General features: G+C 37.0%; 1 protein-coding gene across 1 annotated transcript; it reads right to left on the reverse strand.

Moving 5' to 3' along the window:
* Positions 1–625: 625 nt before the first annotated feature.
* Positions 626–13,149, reverse strand: LOC132148820 (sodium/myo-inositol cotransporter 2-like). The gene is made up of 16 exons (XM_059557543.1): positions 13,053–13,149; positions 12,061–12,219; positions 11,803–11,874; positions 11,285–11,389; positions 10,817–10,876; positions 8,607–8,711; positions 8,430–8,535; positions 7,711–7,791; positions 7,420–7,625; positions 7,119–7,254; positions 6,915–7,022; positions 5,124–5,274; positions 3,461–3,629; positions 2,158–2,373; positions 1,524–1,662; positions 626–1,149 (listed from the first exon to the last, which is right to left on the reverse strand). Exons 2-16 carry the CDS (start codon positions 12,193–12,195, stop codon positions 926–928), a joined length of 2,013 nt encoding a protein of 670 aa, XP_059413526.1. The 5' UTR covers positions 12,196–12,219; positions 13,053–13,149; the 3' UTR covers positions 626–925.

Here is a 13,149-nt window from a genome sequence, read left to right on the forward strand (position 1 = left end):
GTTCTAAAGATACAATTGATTTACTACATGCAAAAATATGATTTGTATTGGAAGTATTTTTCCTGGGGTGCAATGCAGACTGCAATGTAGTGTTAGGGCATTACAGTCATTTTTGTATTAGTATAGTAGTTTTTAACATTTGTGATTGTGTTTTACAGGGTTTACTTTAGTGGAGTATGTACTACCAAGTACCATTATCAATTTATTTGATTAATCATTCTCTTTTGACCACTGAAATAAACCCTGCAAAATCTATTATGAAATACTTCATTCTCAAAATGACCAAAGATGCTTTATTTAAAGTGCATGATCGTGTGTCAGAGCTTTAGTGGGCTGTTTCATGTTGTATGTGATGCAGAAACGGCACTGACAACATTAATGTGAACGAAAGGGTTAATGGATCAGTCGAGCTCAGGAACCGTCAGCTAGAAAGCCAAAGTCATTCATTCCTTTCATCAATGAGTATGCATGTTTATTTCTGTGGATATGTTATCTTGAATAGGTTTTCTTAATTTTACTTATTGAGTTTTTGTTTCACCCCCTTTTGTGGTGTGTGTGTGTGTGTGTGTGTGTGTGTGTGTGTGTGTGTGTGTGTGTGTGTGTGTGTGTGTGTGTGTGTGTGTGCATTTCCTCCATCTGAATTCTAGTTCTTCACATTCTCCAATGCCTCAGATGAACAATTGTTGTACAAATTCATTTTTTTGTTTTCTGATTACTATAGTCTAATAAAACGCTTAATTACAGGAACCAAATATATCTCAGTTTTTTTTTAGTACCGTTTAATTTACAGAAACAATGAAGTGTTGGTTGCACAACAGTAAAAACTGATTTATGATGATATATAAATAAGCACATTGGGGTTTTTATTAAGTATATACTCTTCTTTCACACCAGTCAGTCACAAAACATTATAAAGTGGAAGTGACTAAGCCCAGAAAGCGAAGAGGAACACAGCCACTGATATACAGATGATGAGGTTGGCGTTTACCAGGTGTCTCGTACAGGGGTCTTCCTCGAGCGAACACGTCAGAGTCTCTGGAGGAGGAGACTTGGGCTTCTCTCCTTTCTGCTTCTCCATTCCACAGATCCAGAACAGAGCAGATTTGAGTTTAGATGAACCCGCCTTGCTGGACGCAGAACTACAGGAGTCTGGTGACAAATAATGCATTTAAAATTACGTGTAAACAAGTTTTACCTGCATGAATATACTTTGAGGATGAAGTGTATTTTTTCTTAAATGCACTGATGGTCAGATATTAATTGTGATGTAGAATGCCAAGTAATTTTTGGTGTCATTGTATGCTCAAATCTATTTAATTTTCTCCAAATATTTTAGATATTTCTCATATCTTTCCCCTAATTGCAACTAATTTTAAATAACTAATGACTCTGTCTCCCTCTGCTGGATAACTTCACTATTAAAGTAAAAGAAATATGCATAAAACTAAATAGATCCAAATAAACTGAACAATTTGCATGGCCATTTACTGTATCTGTGCATGCATATGGATGGGGCAAGGTACCTTCTTTTGTAGGATTTGCATCGTTGTCCATGTCTTTTGGGCACACTGTGGCGTCCTCAAACGTCTGGAGATCTGAAACTGCAACCTCTTCGCTTTCTTTCACAGGATCAAAGCGTGTGTACCACGTCAATCGACTGATCTGGAAAATGACAAACCTGTATATGAGCGTATTCCTCAAAATAAATTAATAGTTCACCCAAAAATGTTCATTCCGTCATCATTTCCTCACCTTCAAGCTGTGCCAAACATGTATTAGTTTCTCTTTAGAAAGAAACTATTCTAAAGGATGCCTGTAACCAAAACAGCCATTGATTTCTATAGTAAATGAAGACAGTATTTTCATTTTTGAGTGGACTATCCCTTTAAGGCAGGGTTATTCAAATCTTGTCCTGGAGGGCCAATGCACTGCAGAGTTTAGCTCCAACCCTGATCAAACTCACCCACCTGTGATTTTCTAATGATCCTGAAGACACTGATTATCATGCTCAGGTGTGTTTGATTAGGGTTAGAGCTAAACCCTGCAGAAAAGTGGATCTCGTGGGACACATTTGAGTTCCCCCTTTTTCTTTTGAGAAATTTCAAACTGGGTAAGTGTTGGTTTTGTGTGAGTGAGTGTGTGTGCACGCTTTCTAACCTGCTCTGGTTTGGGCTTCTCTGTAGCCAGACTAACACACACAACCACGATGAGTGTGAGGAGAGTGAGAATGACAGAGAAGTACAGGTAGTGAACATATTTGATGATGTCAGGCCTGGTGTCGCTCTCGTAGCACTGGGGTGTGGGATAGACGAAATCCAGAATCATCCTTGTACAGCCCACCACCATGCCCACTATCAGACCCCAGAATGCACCCTACACCAACACAACAGAAAAATGAATGAAACAAGACCATGTGTGTCCCAAACTGTGAACTTGTGACCTCTATCTACTTTGTAGAATAAATGAATAGTGTTCAAACTGAAAATTCCAAAAGACTGCATTCAAATTCTCAGATGATGGGCTCGCTTAATATGAAAATAAATAAATAAATAAAAACTTGTTGCACTTATTGAACTCAAAAAAGCAGAGAAGGGGCTATCAGACTCAGATACTAGATTATAAATAACCTTCTGAGATTCATACGATAGTCAAAAGTACATGATGGAAAAAAATGCTTTGGTAAAACAATTATAAAATTGAAATTATTAGATGCTATGTCATAATTATAATGAGATAAGTCAAACCATGAAGCTCAAATATGAGATAAAACGTTTATAAAAAGTATAAATTATAAGATACTGCCATTGAGAAGTCTGAGATTCTAAGTCATAGTTACGAGATACATTTTATGAAATCAAAAAGTTGAAATTATGGCATACTGTCATAATTATTAGATAAAATCATGAATCAAGTCATAAATCTGAGATAAAAAGCTAATGAAAAAGTCATCATTATGAGATGTTTTATGACAAAAAGCTGAAATTATGAGTCATCGTTTTTGAGATAGAAAGTCATTATGACAAAAAAAATCATGGGTCATTATGAGATAGAAAGTCAATATAGCAAAAAGACAAAATAATGAGTCATAATTATGAGCTAAAAGGTTAAAATTATGACATAGTAAGTCATGATTATGCGTCATAATGACTGTCATAAGTTTGGCTTTTTATGTCCTTATGATTTGCGAAAGCATGTTTTTTATTATTATTCTGTGGCAGAAATGGGCTTATGTAGTACATATATAAGTGCATAGTGTATATAGTAGGTCATTTGGGACACAACTAATGAGTGAGTCATTGATTCATAAACTACTAATCCATACTACTCAAACCTCATTCACAGTTTCACCCATAATACAGGTGTAATTTTAAACAAATGATTAATAATTGCTTTTCAAAATCATATCAAATCTTGATCTTACTTGAGTGCTTAATCTACTGTAAGTACAGAAGTTTTGTACCTTCTCATTGGTCCGTTTCCAGAAGCATCCCGTGAAGAAGATGACCGTTATGGGGGGCTGCAGGTACATACTGATAGACTGGATGTAAATGAAGAGCTGCCCCCCCTGACTGGCCTGAACCAGAGGAATCCACAGCACTGACACCACCACTAACACCAACACAAACACTCTTTGAGATGGAAACACACACAAACGCAGCAGCTGAAACAGTCCCGCTTTACAAGAGAGCAACATTTAGCTTTGCAGTAGTAGAATGACAATACTAGATTAATTTACCATAAGCAAACCAATGAAAGAAGGAATTTATTTGTTAATAGCTTCTAACCACCCAGCATCATGAGAGGTTGATATTTGGTTGAATATAAGATCTGACATAGGGTGACCAAAATTCTATGTCAGGAGAATGTCAATATGACGTAGGACACTTAAGAAATTCTGCTGATGTTGATATTTCATTGCTTTTAATTTGTGCTATTAAAGAATCAAAATTCAGTGTCTTTCAAGCCATCTTACTGATGTTAAACATTGACAGTTAATCGTCAACCATGAAAATGTAATCAAAAACCAATGTCTGCTAACATCAAAATGTTAATGTCCACAAAACGTCATTAGATGTTGATATTTTATTGGTTTTCAGTCATGGTATTAAATAACCTAAATTCAGTGTGTGTCCAATGCTGGAGGTTTATGCAAGCCAACATTGGGTTTTGGCGTCAATTCGATTTTCCTTTCCAACCAAAATACAACATTTTCCAATGTTGGAAGTTGATGTCAAGCCATTGTTGTGTGTTGGCATCAAAATGATTTTCATTTCCAGCCAAATTAACACTGACGAATAATGCTGATGTTGATATTTTATTGGTTTTAAGTTGTGGTATAAAATTACCAAGATTCAATGTCTTTCAAACATCATGTTGATGTTAAACACTGACAGTTAATCATGTGGTAGCCTATAGTAATCAAAAACAAATGTCTCCTAAATAGGACAATGTTAATATCTACATGACATTAAATGATAAGATCATTAGATGTTGATTTTTCATTGGTTTTCAGTCTGGGTTTTAAACAACCAATATTCAGTGTCTGTCCAATGTTAGAGGTTGATGCAAGCCATTGTTGGGTTTTGGCATTAACCCATTTTTAATTTCCAACCAAATTAACGTCAGCCTGTTGTTGGAGCCTTTCTGTGTACTTTTAAATGCAAACAGCCATTCTATGTCTGGACAATGTTTAATGTCATGTCAATTTGATGTAGAACACTGACAAATACAGCTGATGTTGATATTTGGTTGGTTTTCATGCTACTAAGTAACCAAAATTCAATGTCTTTCAAACATCATACTGACATTAAACACTGACAGCTAATCATGAGTTAGCGTATGGTTTATCAAAAACCAATGTGTTAAAACCTATTAAAGTTAATGTCCAAATAACATTAGATTAAAACATCATTAGAGATTGCTATTTCATTTAATTAATGATGGAGGATGAAGTCAAGCCAACCCTGGATTTTGGTGTCAACCTGATTTTCCTTTCCAACCAAATGGTCCAATGATGGAGTCTTTCTGGGTACTTTTAAATGCAAATAGCAATATTCAGGAAAGAGAAATTGATCAATTGGTCATTAGAATCTAGTGTGTATATCAGCTTGTTGAAGTCAAACCTTCCCACAATCATGAGCTCCCACTCGGAGGCAGTGCGGCGGATGTTTCTCCAAAGGTCCATGGTGAAAATGGTGCTGGAACTGTTGAATATGGAGGTCAGAGAGGACATGAGAGCAGCCAACATCACAGCCATCATTAAACCCCTCAGACCTTGACAAACACAGAGGAAGAAAATGATTAATCACAGCCACCTGTTCTAGAAACGAATAAATTGTAGAAAAACAACCTACATACAACTTTTATTACAGAGGCTAAGTAGAATAGGTTTTAGTGAAACTGCTATAAATTGGTTCAATGATTATTTATCGGAAAAAAAACTTTTATTTCAAATGATCAAAAAATGAGAAAAGGTGTTCCACAGGGTTCTATTTTAGGAGCAGTTTTATTTTTTATTTATATTAATGACATTGGTCGTGGGATAACCTAGCCAGAATTAATTTATATGCTGATGACACAATTATTTACACAGTAGCACATCCGGTGAATCAAGCCATAGAGGTCTTGCAAGAATCCCTGCAACTGTCATTGTCCAACTTAAAATTGGTTTTAAACTCAAAGAAAACAAAATACATGCTTTTCACTCATCGTCACACTGAAACAGATTACTCTATTTCAACTTTACAAGGAGAATCTATTGAAAGAGTAAGTTGTTATACATTCTTGGGCATATGGTTGGATAACAAATTGGAATTTTATGGGCATATTAAAAAACTTTTGAAAGTGAAGTGAAAGTGACGTGACATTCAGCCAAGTATGGTGACCCATACTCAGAATTTGTGCTCTGCATTTAACCCATCCGAAATGCACACACACAGAGCAGTGAACACACACACACACACACACTGTGAGCACACGCCCGGAGCAGTGGGCAGCCATTTATGCTGCGGCGCCCGGGGAGCAGTTGGGGGTTCGATGCCTTGCTCAAGGGCACCCAAGTCGTGGTATTGAAGGTGGAGAGAGAACTGTACATGCACTCCCCCCACCCACAATTCCTGCCGGCCCGGGACTCGAACTCACAACCTTTCGATTGGGAGTCCAACTCTCTAACCATTAGGCCACGACTTCCCTCCGGGAAGAAGGCTAGACTAAAATTGGGTTTTCTTTCCTGCTTAAAGAAATGTTTTCCTTTTGAAGCGAGAAAGAGAATTATACAAAGTTGTTTCCTGTCAGTGTTAGATTATAGTACGTGATGCATTCATGTTTATCTTCACGTAAAAAGTTGGACTATGTACACCATGCTGCCTTACGTGTTGTGACAAGCGCTTCTTCACGCACTCATCATTGTATACTGTATGAATTGGTGGGATGGTCCTCTTTGTTTCAAAGAAGGAAAGTGCACATGCTGTTGTTTATCGCTAAGGACTGTTAGGTAAATTACCTTTTATCTTTTATCCTTTTACACATGTAATTACAAAACTAGATCTTCTGCTAAAGAAGTATATTCAAAGCTTGGCAAAACTGCCTTCTCTTTTTTTGCTCCCTCATTATGGAGTGAGTTGCAGAGTGTTATTATGCTGGAAACACTCCCCTCTTTAAATTTTGTAAAAAACCTTTCATGGTCTACTCTTAAGAAAACATGTACTTTCTATGAGTAAATGCTTGTTGTTTTTTTATACAAAATTTTGTCACATATTTGTAATCATCTGAATGTAGGACACAATTTTGTTTGTTTTATGTTTTTGTAATTGTTTTATTTTGAAACTTTTTGTGCTGCCATTTTGGCCAGGACTATCTTGGTAAAATAAAGGATGAATAAAAATAAAGAAATAATCCTGGAATCTCACTGATACCTGCAGGAAGGAGCTCCATGACCAGTTTGGCGTAAGCAATGTCTGAGCAGCCCACCGGATTCCCACAAACTTGTTTACACACATCCGGGTCTCCACAGCCCACCTCATCTACAATACACACACATTCACATACATTTTAAGATAACAAGCAGTGCTTTAGATGTTCAAAGGCCTTCAACTTTAGTGTTTGCTTCAGTGACGCACCAGGGTAAAGTATCCTGCTGATCATGCCTGGAATCACCATCATGAAGAAGGGCAGGACTTTGAGGTAAGCCGCAAGCAAAGATCCTCCTTTAGCATGCACAATGTTCTTCGAAGCAAGTGAACGTTGAACTATCACCTTCAAACAGGAGCGATAACAAAATATATTATGTTTGGAGACAGATGTTGAACATCAGATTAGATATATCTACTTCTGTATATCTGGACTGATAGTTCTAGAAGAAGCCATCATGAGCACTGTGTTTAAAATAAGTATGTCCAGTAGCACTTGCTGGTTCTTCACCTGGTCAGAACACCAGTACCACATGGAGGGTATGGACATGCCCAGGATCACCCCCGGCCAGGGCAGGTCAGAGGTCACAGGGTGACGAAATATGTGAAAGGCATCCTCCCGTGGGATCCCGCAGGTGGTGTTGGGCACTCGGATGGAGGGTATAGCCTGAGGATACTTGTCCAGGACAGCTTGAAAACCCCCAACCTCTACAAAACCTTCACAGCGACATTGAGAAGAGTATTTTATTATTGTTTTAAAGGCTTCAGGACTTCAATCCACATCAATGCCATAGACACTCACTGAAGCCCATCAGGATCAGGGCACCGATCACCATGATGAGAGTCTGAACCGCATCGGTGTAGATCACTGCCGCCAGACCACCTGTGAACACATCAGTCAAGAAATGCTTTAGCAGATTAGAAGACTTCCTCATTTCTGATTTTATTAGAATAGTGCTGTCTACACTGCAACTATAACATTTTTCCATCTGATGAACGATCACAAAAAAATAAAAACATTGGGTTACACTTTATTTTAAGGTGTCCTTGTTGCAGTTTAATTATACATGTAAGTACTGAGTAATATTAATTAACTAAATGCACTTACTATACGGTTAAGGCTAGGATTAGGGTTTGGCTTAGGGGTAACGTTACTTGCATGTAATTATGCATAGTTATTATAATAGTAAGTACATGTAATGCGTAAATAAAGTGTTGACAAACATTTTATGAGAATAGTGAAGTCCACACTGCAACTATAACATTTATTATAATTAAGTATGCAAGTAAGCAGTTGTTTTATATAGTTTTACCATAGACATAAAAACTATTTTATATGTCTATGATTTTTAAGGTTTCACTGCTCCCTATTTACTGCTGCAAATATATTACTGTTCTAAAGCAATTAGTTGTTTTTACGGAATTTTGAACCCACTCACACAAAACACTTGAAGAGACAGAGGGAGAATAGGCGCTAATATAGTTATCATTATAGTTATCGCTAGTGATAAAATATCTGACCTGCGATGGTGTATAGAGCAGTAATGCCAAGAAGCAGAACCACAGCGAGGTAGATGTTCCACTGCAGAGCCTGCTGGATGAACACAGCTCCTGCATACATGTCCACCTGCACACACAGCTCACAGCTGATCAGCAGGTCCGCTCTGCTGATTACACTTTTACATTTGCCATACTTACTGATATTTTTGTGAAGATGTAGATAAATAGATATAAAACACAAAGAAATAACTGTATTCTTTTTCCACCAAATCTTTTCTGTAGATACTCGGGCATTGTTGTGACCTGCAAAATAGTGTAAATTCATCTTAATTCACACAAATTGTAAAATTCAACCAGATGGACACAGTTGCAAATTGATATATGCAACTTTTGAACATTAATTGTAAAAATGTTTCCTGTCACTTTTAACCAGTTAAATGTGTCCTTGGTAAATAAAGGTATTTAATTTCATTTTAAAAAGTAAGGACTTAATATACACACACTGACCGGCCACTTTATACGTACACCTGTTCAATTGCTTGGTAACACAAATTTCTAATCAGCCAATCACATGGCAGCAACTCAATGCATTTAGGTGTCTAGATGTGGTGAAGACGACTTGCTGAAGTTCAAACCGAGCATCAGAACGGGGAAGAAAGGAGATTTAAGTGATTTTGAACGTGGATTGGTTGTTGGTGACCGACGGGCTGATCTACTGGGATTTTCACACACAACCATCTCTAGGGTTTACAGCGAATGGTCATAAAAAGAGAAAATATCCAGTGAGCAGCAGTTGTGTAGATGAAAATGCCTTGTTGATGTCAGAGGTCAGAGGAGAATGGACAGACTGGTTAGAGATGATAGAAAGACAACAGTAACTCAAATAACAACTGGTTACAACCAAGATTAGCAGAATACCATCTCTGAACACACAACACGTCGAATACTGAAGCAGATGAGCTACAGCAGCAGAAGATCACACCGAGTGTCGCTCCTGTCAGATAAGAGCAGGAAACAGAGGATATTATTCACACAGGATCACCAGAATTGAACAATAGAAGATTGGAGAAACGCTGCCTGGTCTGATGAGTCTGGAGTTCAGACATTCAGATGGTGGGGTCAGAATTTGGTGTAAAGAACATGAAAGCATGGATCCATCCTGCCTTGTCTCAATGGTTCAGGCTGCTGCTGGTGTAACGGTGTGGGGGATGTTTTCTTGGCACACTTTTGGCCCCTTAATATCAATTGAGCATCATTTAAACACCACAGTCTACCTGAGTATTGTTTCTGACCATCTACATCCCTTTATGACTACAGTCTACCCGTCTTCTGATGACTACTTCCAGCAGGATAATGAACCATGTCACAAAGCTCAAATCATCTCAGACTGGTTTCTTGAACATGATAATGAGTTCACTTTACTCAAATGGCCTCCACAGTCAGCAGATCTCAATCCAATAGAGCAGCTTTGAGATGTGGAGGAACGAGAGATTCACATCATGGATCTGCAGCCGACAAATCTGCAGCAACTGAGTGATGCTTTCATGACAATATGGACCAAAATCCAACCCGGTACTAGCAAGGTGTACCCAATGAAGTGGCCAGTGAGTGTATATATACACACACACACACACACACAACTTAAAAGTGACAGGAAACATTTTTACAATCAATGTGGAAACACTTTATAATAAACTGCATTAATAAATCATTAACAAACATTATATAATGCTTAAAGGATCATTAGTTAATATAAATTCACATAGCTAGAAATGTTTACTAATAAACTTATTAAACACTATCTAATGCTTAACAGATCGTTATTTAGTATAAATTAAAATGCTTAGAAATGTCATAAAACTTATATGATTCAATTAAATATATTAATTAAATATGTCATTAGATAGTATTCAAAAGTGTAACAAATCAGCTTTTAATCATTGTATGATTTGTTAAAATCATTTGTAGATTTTTAAGAAGTGCATGACCGTATGAATTGAAAGTTTAATGACATGTAAGCATTAACTAATGATATTTTAAGCATTATATAATAGTTGTTAATGATTTATTAATGTAAGTTATTATAAATAAATACTATAAATAAATACTACAGTTACCGACTGTAGTAACGATGCTGAGAATTCAGCTTTACCATCACACAAATAACATGTTAAAATAATGTAACTATATTTCACAATATTACTGTTTTTACTGTATTTTTTTAATCAAATAAATGCAGCCATTGTGAGCATATAAGACTTATATTAAAAAAATGCTTAAAAATGTTACAAACTGCAAACATTTGAATAGCAGTACATACACTTTCTTTTAATAAATCACATTTATTGCTTGAGATCAGTTAAATATACCACAAGTGTATGCATTACTGAATTCTGTTGCTGTCTCACCCTTGATGCAATATAGATGGGTAAAAACAGCCAGCCCAAGAGCAGCACCATCAGCATGCCCTGCACGCCAACACAAGACATGATGAATCTCTGAGACATTACCTCTGTTACAGCAGAAGCACATTTCTGTCATGACAACTCTCAGACAATCTATACAGGTGGAGCTGGGGAAGGAGGAGGGTTTCTGAAGCAAGCTGTGACTGCTATGGCCATCTCAAGTCATATATCTGAATGTTGAGCAGCGAGCTCATTGGCTACTGATACAGGAGAGAACCAATCAGCTGTGCCATGTGATAATGATGTCATTACGTCAGACTGAGATAGACCTGGCTCAGAGTTTCATGCCAGAACTCTGTGTGTAGACGTCACCTCATTCCCAGAATTCTTAGCTTTTTTACATAATGTAATCTATAAAGTGGTATATTAATGCACTCTCTATCTCTTCAATCGTAGATGTCGTGTGCTTACATTCCATTCATAAGCAGTGGCAGCGATACCCGCGGCCGCCCCAGAGCCGGCGAGACCGATGAAGTGACCACTGCCCACATTACTGGCAAACAGAGAGGCGCCCACCTGCACAAACACCACAGACGAGGCCGAAATTACACCCGACTTAAGATAAACTAAAACAGATACAGTAAATTTTTTTTTTTTATAAAAAACAAAAACAAAAAAAGAGAAGAGAAAAAACAACAACAAAATGACTAAAACTAACCAAAATTAAAATGAAATCTGAAAATATAAAAGTAAAATCTGATTCAAACTATCAACAAGAACCGGTGGGGAAATTGTGCTTAAATGTCATGAAAATAATGACAGAAAATGTTAATGGTCCTAAAAATAGGCTTTTATTTTAAGCATACATTTTTTGAGAAGTAACACTGTATAAGGCATACATTTTTTTTATTAAAAGAAATGAAAATAACGTCAAATGTAAATGGTCTTAAAAATAAGCTTTATGGTTTGATTGAGATTTACTCACTTACCGGCCACCAAGTCATATTTTTGCCAGCAAGGAAGTATCCATCCACTGTGCTCCTCTTGGTCTTCCACATGGACTGATGAGTGAGCAAAGGTTATAAATATTCCATAAACAAGATGTGAAGCCATAAATGTGATAAGTAGCTCATTTACTGGAGTTAAATTCAGCTACAATGCATGTATTATTACACAGACAACAGACACTTATAGAGAATTGTGTCCCTGTGAAACACATCATCTAGATACAGCTTCAGTAAACTTACCCATAAGCCCACTGCCAGAACCAAGAGGAAGTAGATGACAAGCACCACTATATCTGTGTTGGCCAGGGTGGTCGGGCGCGAGATGTGCTCTGCGGTGGGGGAAGGGGAAACATCGGGATGCTCGGTGGCAGCCATGAGGAGTTTCTCAGATACGTGTCACTTTATAACAACAGATAACAGATAATCGCTGTCATCAGCACACTGACAAAACACACTCGGTGTAATGATACGAAGACGTAACTGTATGTCAGTACATTATCTAGCCTGTATGTGCATGTTAATACTTCTCCAAGAATCACAGAGAGACTGGGTATAAGTTACAGAGGAATGGCAAATGTTTGCCTATGGAGTGTAAAACTTAAATTAACCCCTTAGTAAGTTTAGCAAAACCTCAAACAGAAATGGCATTACCCTCGCATTTTCTGATTTCAAATCCAAATTTGATAAAGAAACCATACATAAGCCATGTCTCCTCGCAGATACTTTGGATTTAATCGTTTTTACTCTTGATAGAAGAGACAAAAGATATGCAGACATGCTTACAGCAGCCTTTCAAAGTTTGATTTTAGCATTAAAGTTTGTTAAAGCATTTGCATTATCTTCCGTCTCAAAATATCTGAAAATACACACTATTAGTTACCTACTAATGGGTTTCCACTTATTTTGACTACTCAAGTTGTTCATAATACAGAATTTAATGTTTGCATTTCTAAAGTGCAATTTAGAAACTTTTAAAACTAGTTTTAAAAAAGAGCAAGGGCTAAAAATGATCATTGTAAAATGTTTAAGGTGTTGACCTTCAGCCTAAACCTGAAAATGTCAGCATTAGTAAGTTCTAATACTAGTTACCCATACTAAATCATACCCAAGTAACAACATATCTCCATATTTTACTGATATAGTCAATTTTACTTAAAACTGGCATGTAAAAATGCGCAGTATAAAGTTGTAGCAGTATAAGAGAAACAGAGGAACTAAAGTTAAAGACTCACCTATATAACGGGTCGGAAACAGGAAGAGATCTTTAACTTAATATACGGTGCATTTAAATAGGACAGAAGGGTCTCCAGTGAATGTGCGCAGAAGTTT

The sequence above is a fragment of the Carassius carassius genome, chromosome 9, assembly GCF_963082965.1.
Source record: "Carassius carassius chromosome 9, fCarCar2.1, whole genome shotgun sequence".
NCBI classification, from domain to species: domain Eukaryota; kingdom Metazoa; phylum Chordata; class Actinopteri; order Cypriniformes; family Cyprinidae; genus Carassius; species Carassius carassius.

Bases quoted from the DNA above. Each gene is read 5' to 3' on its own strand.
- LOC132148820 (XM_059557543.1), bottom strand. From the start codon at position 12,195: ATGGCTGCCACCGAGCATCCCGATGTTTCCCCTTCCCCCACCGCAGAG. The intron at 2,374-3,460 runs GTACAAAACTTC...GTGTTGGTGTAG, and splicing joins GGAAACGGACCAATGAGAAG to GGTGCATTCTGGGGTCTGAT. The intron at 1,663-2,157 runs GTTAGAAAGCGT...GTCATTTTCCAG, and splicing joins AGAAGCCCAAACCAGAGCAG to ATCAGTCGATTGACGTGGTA.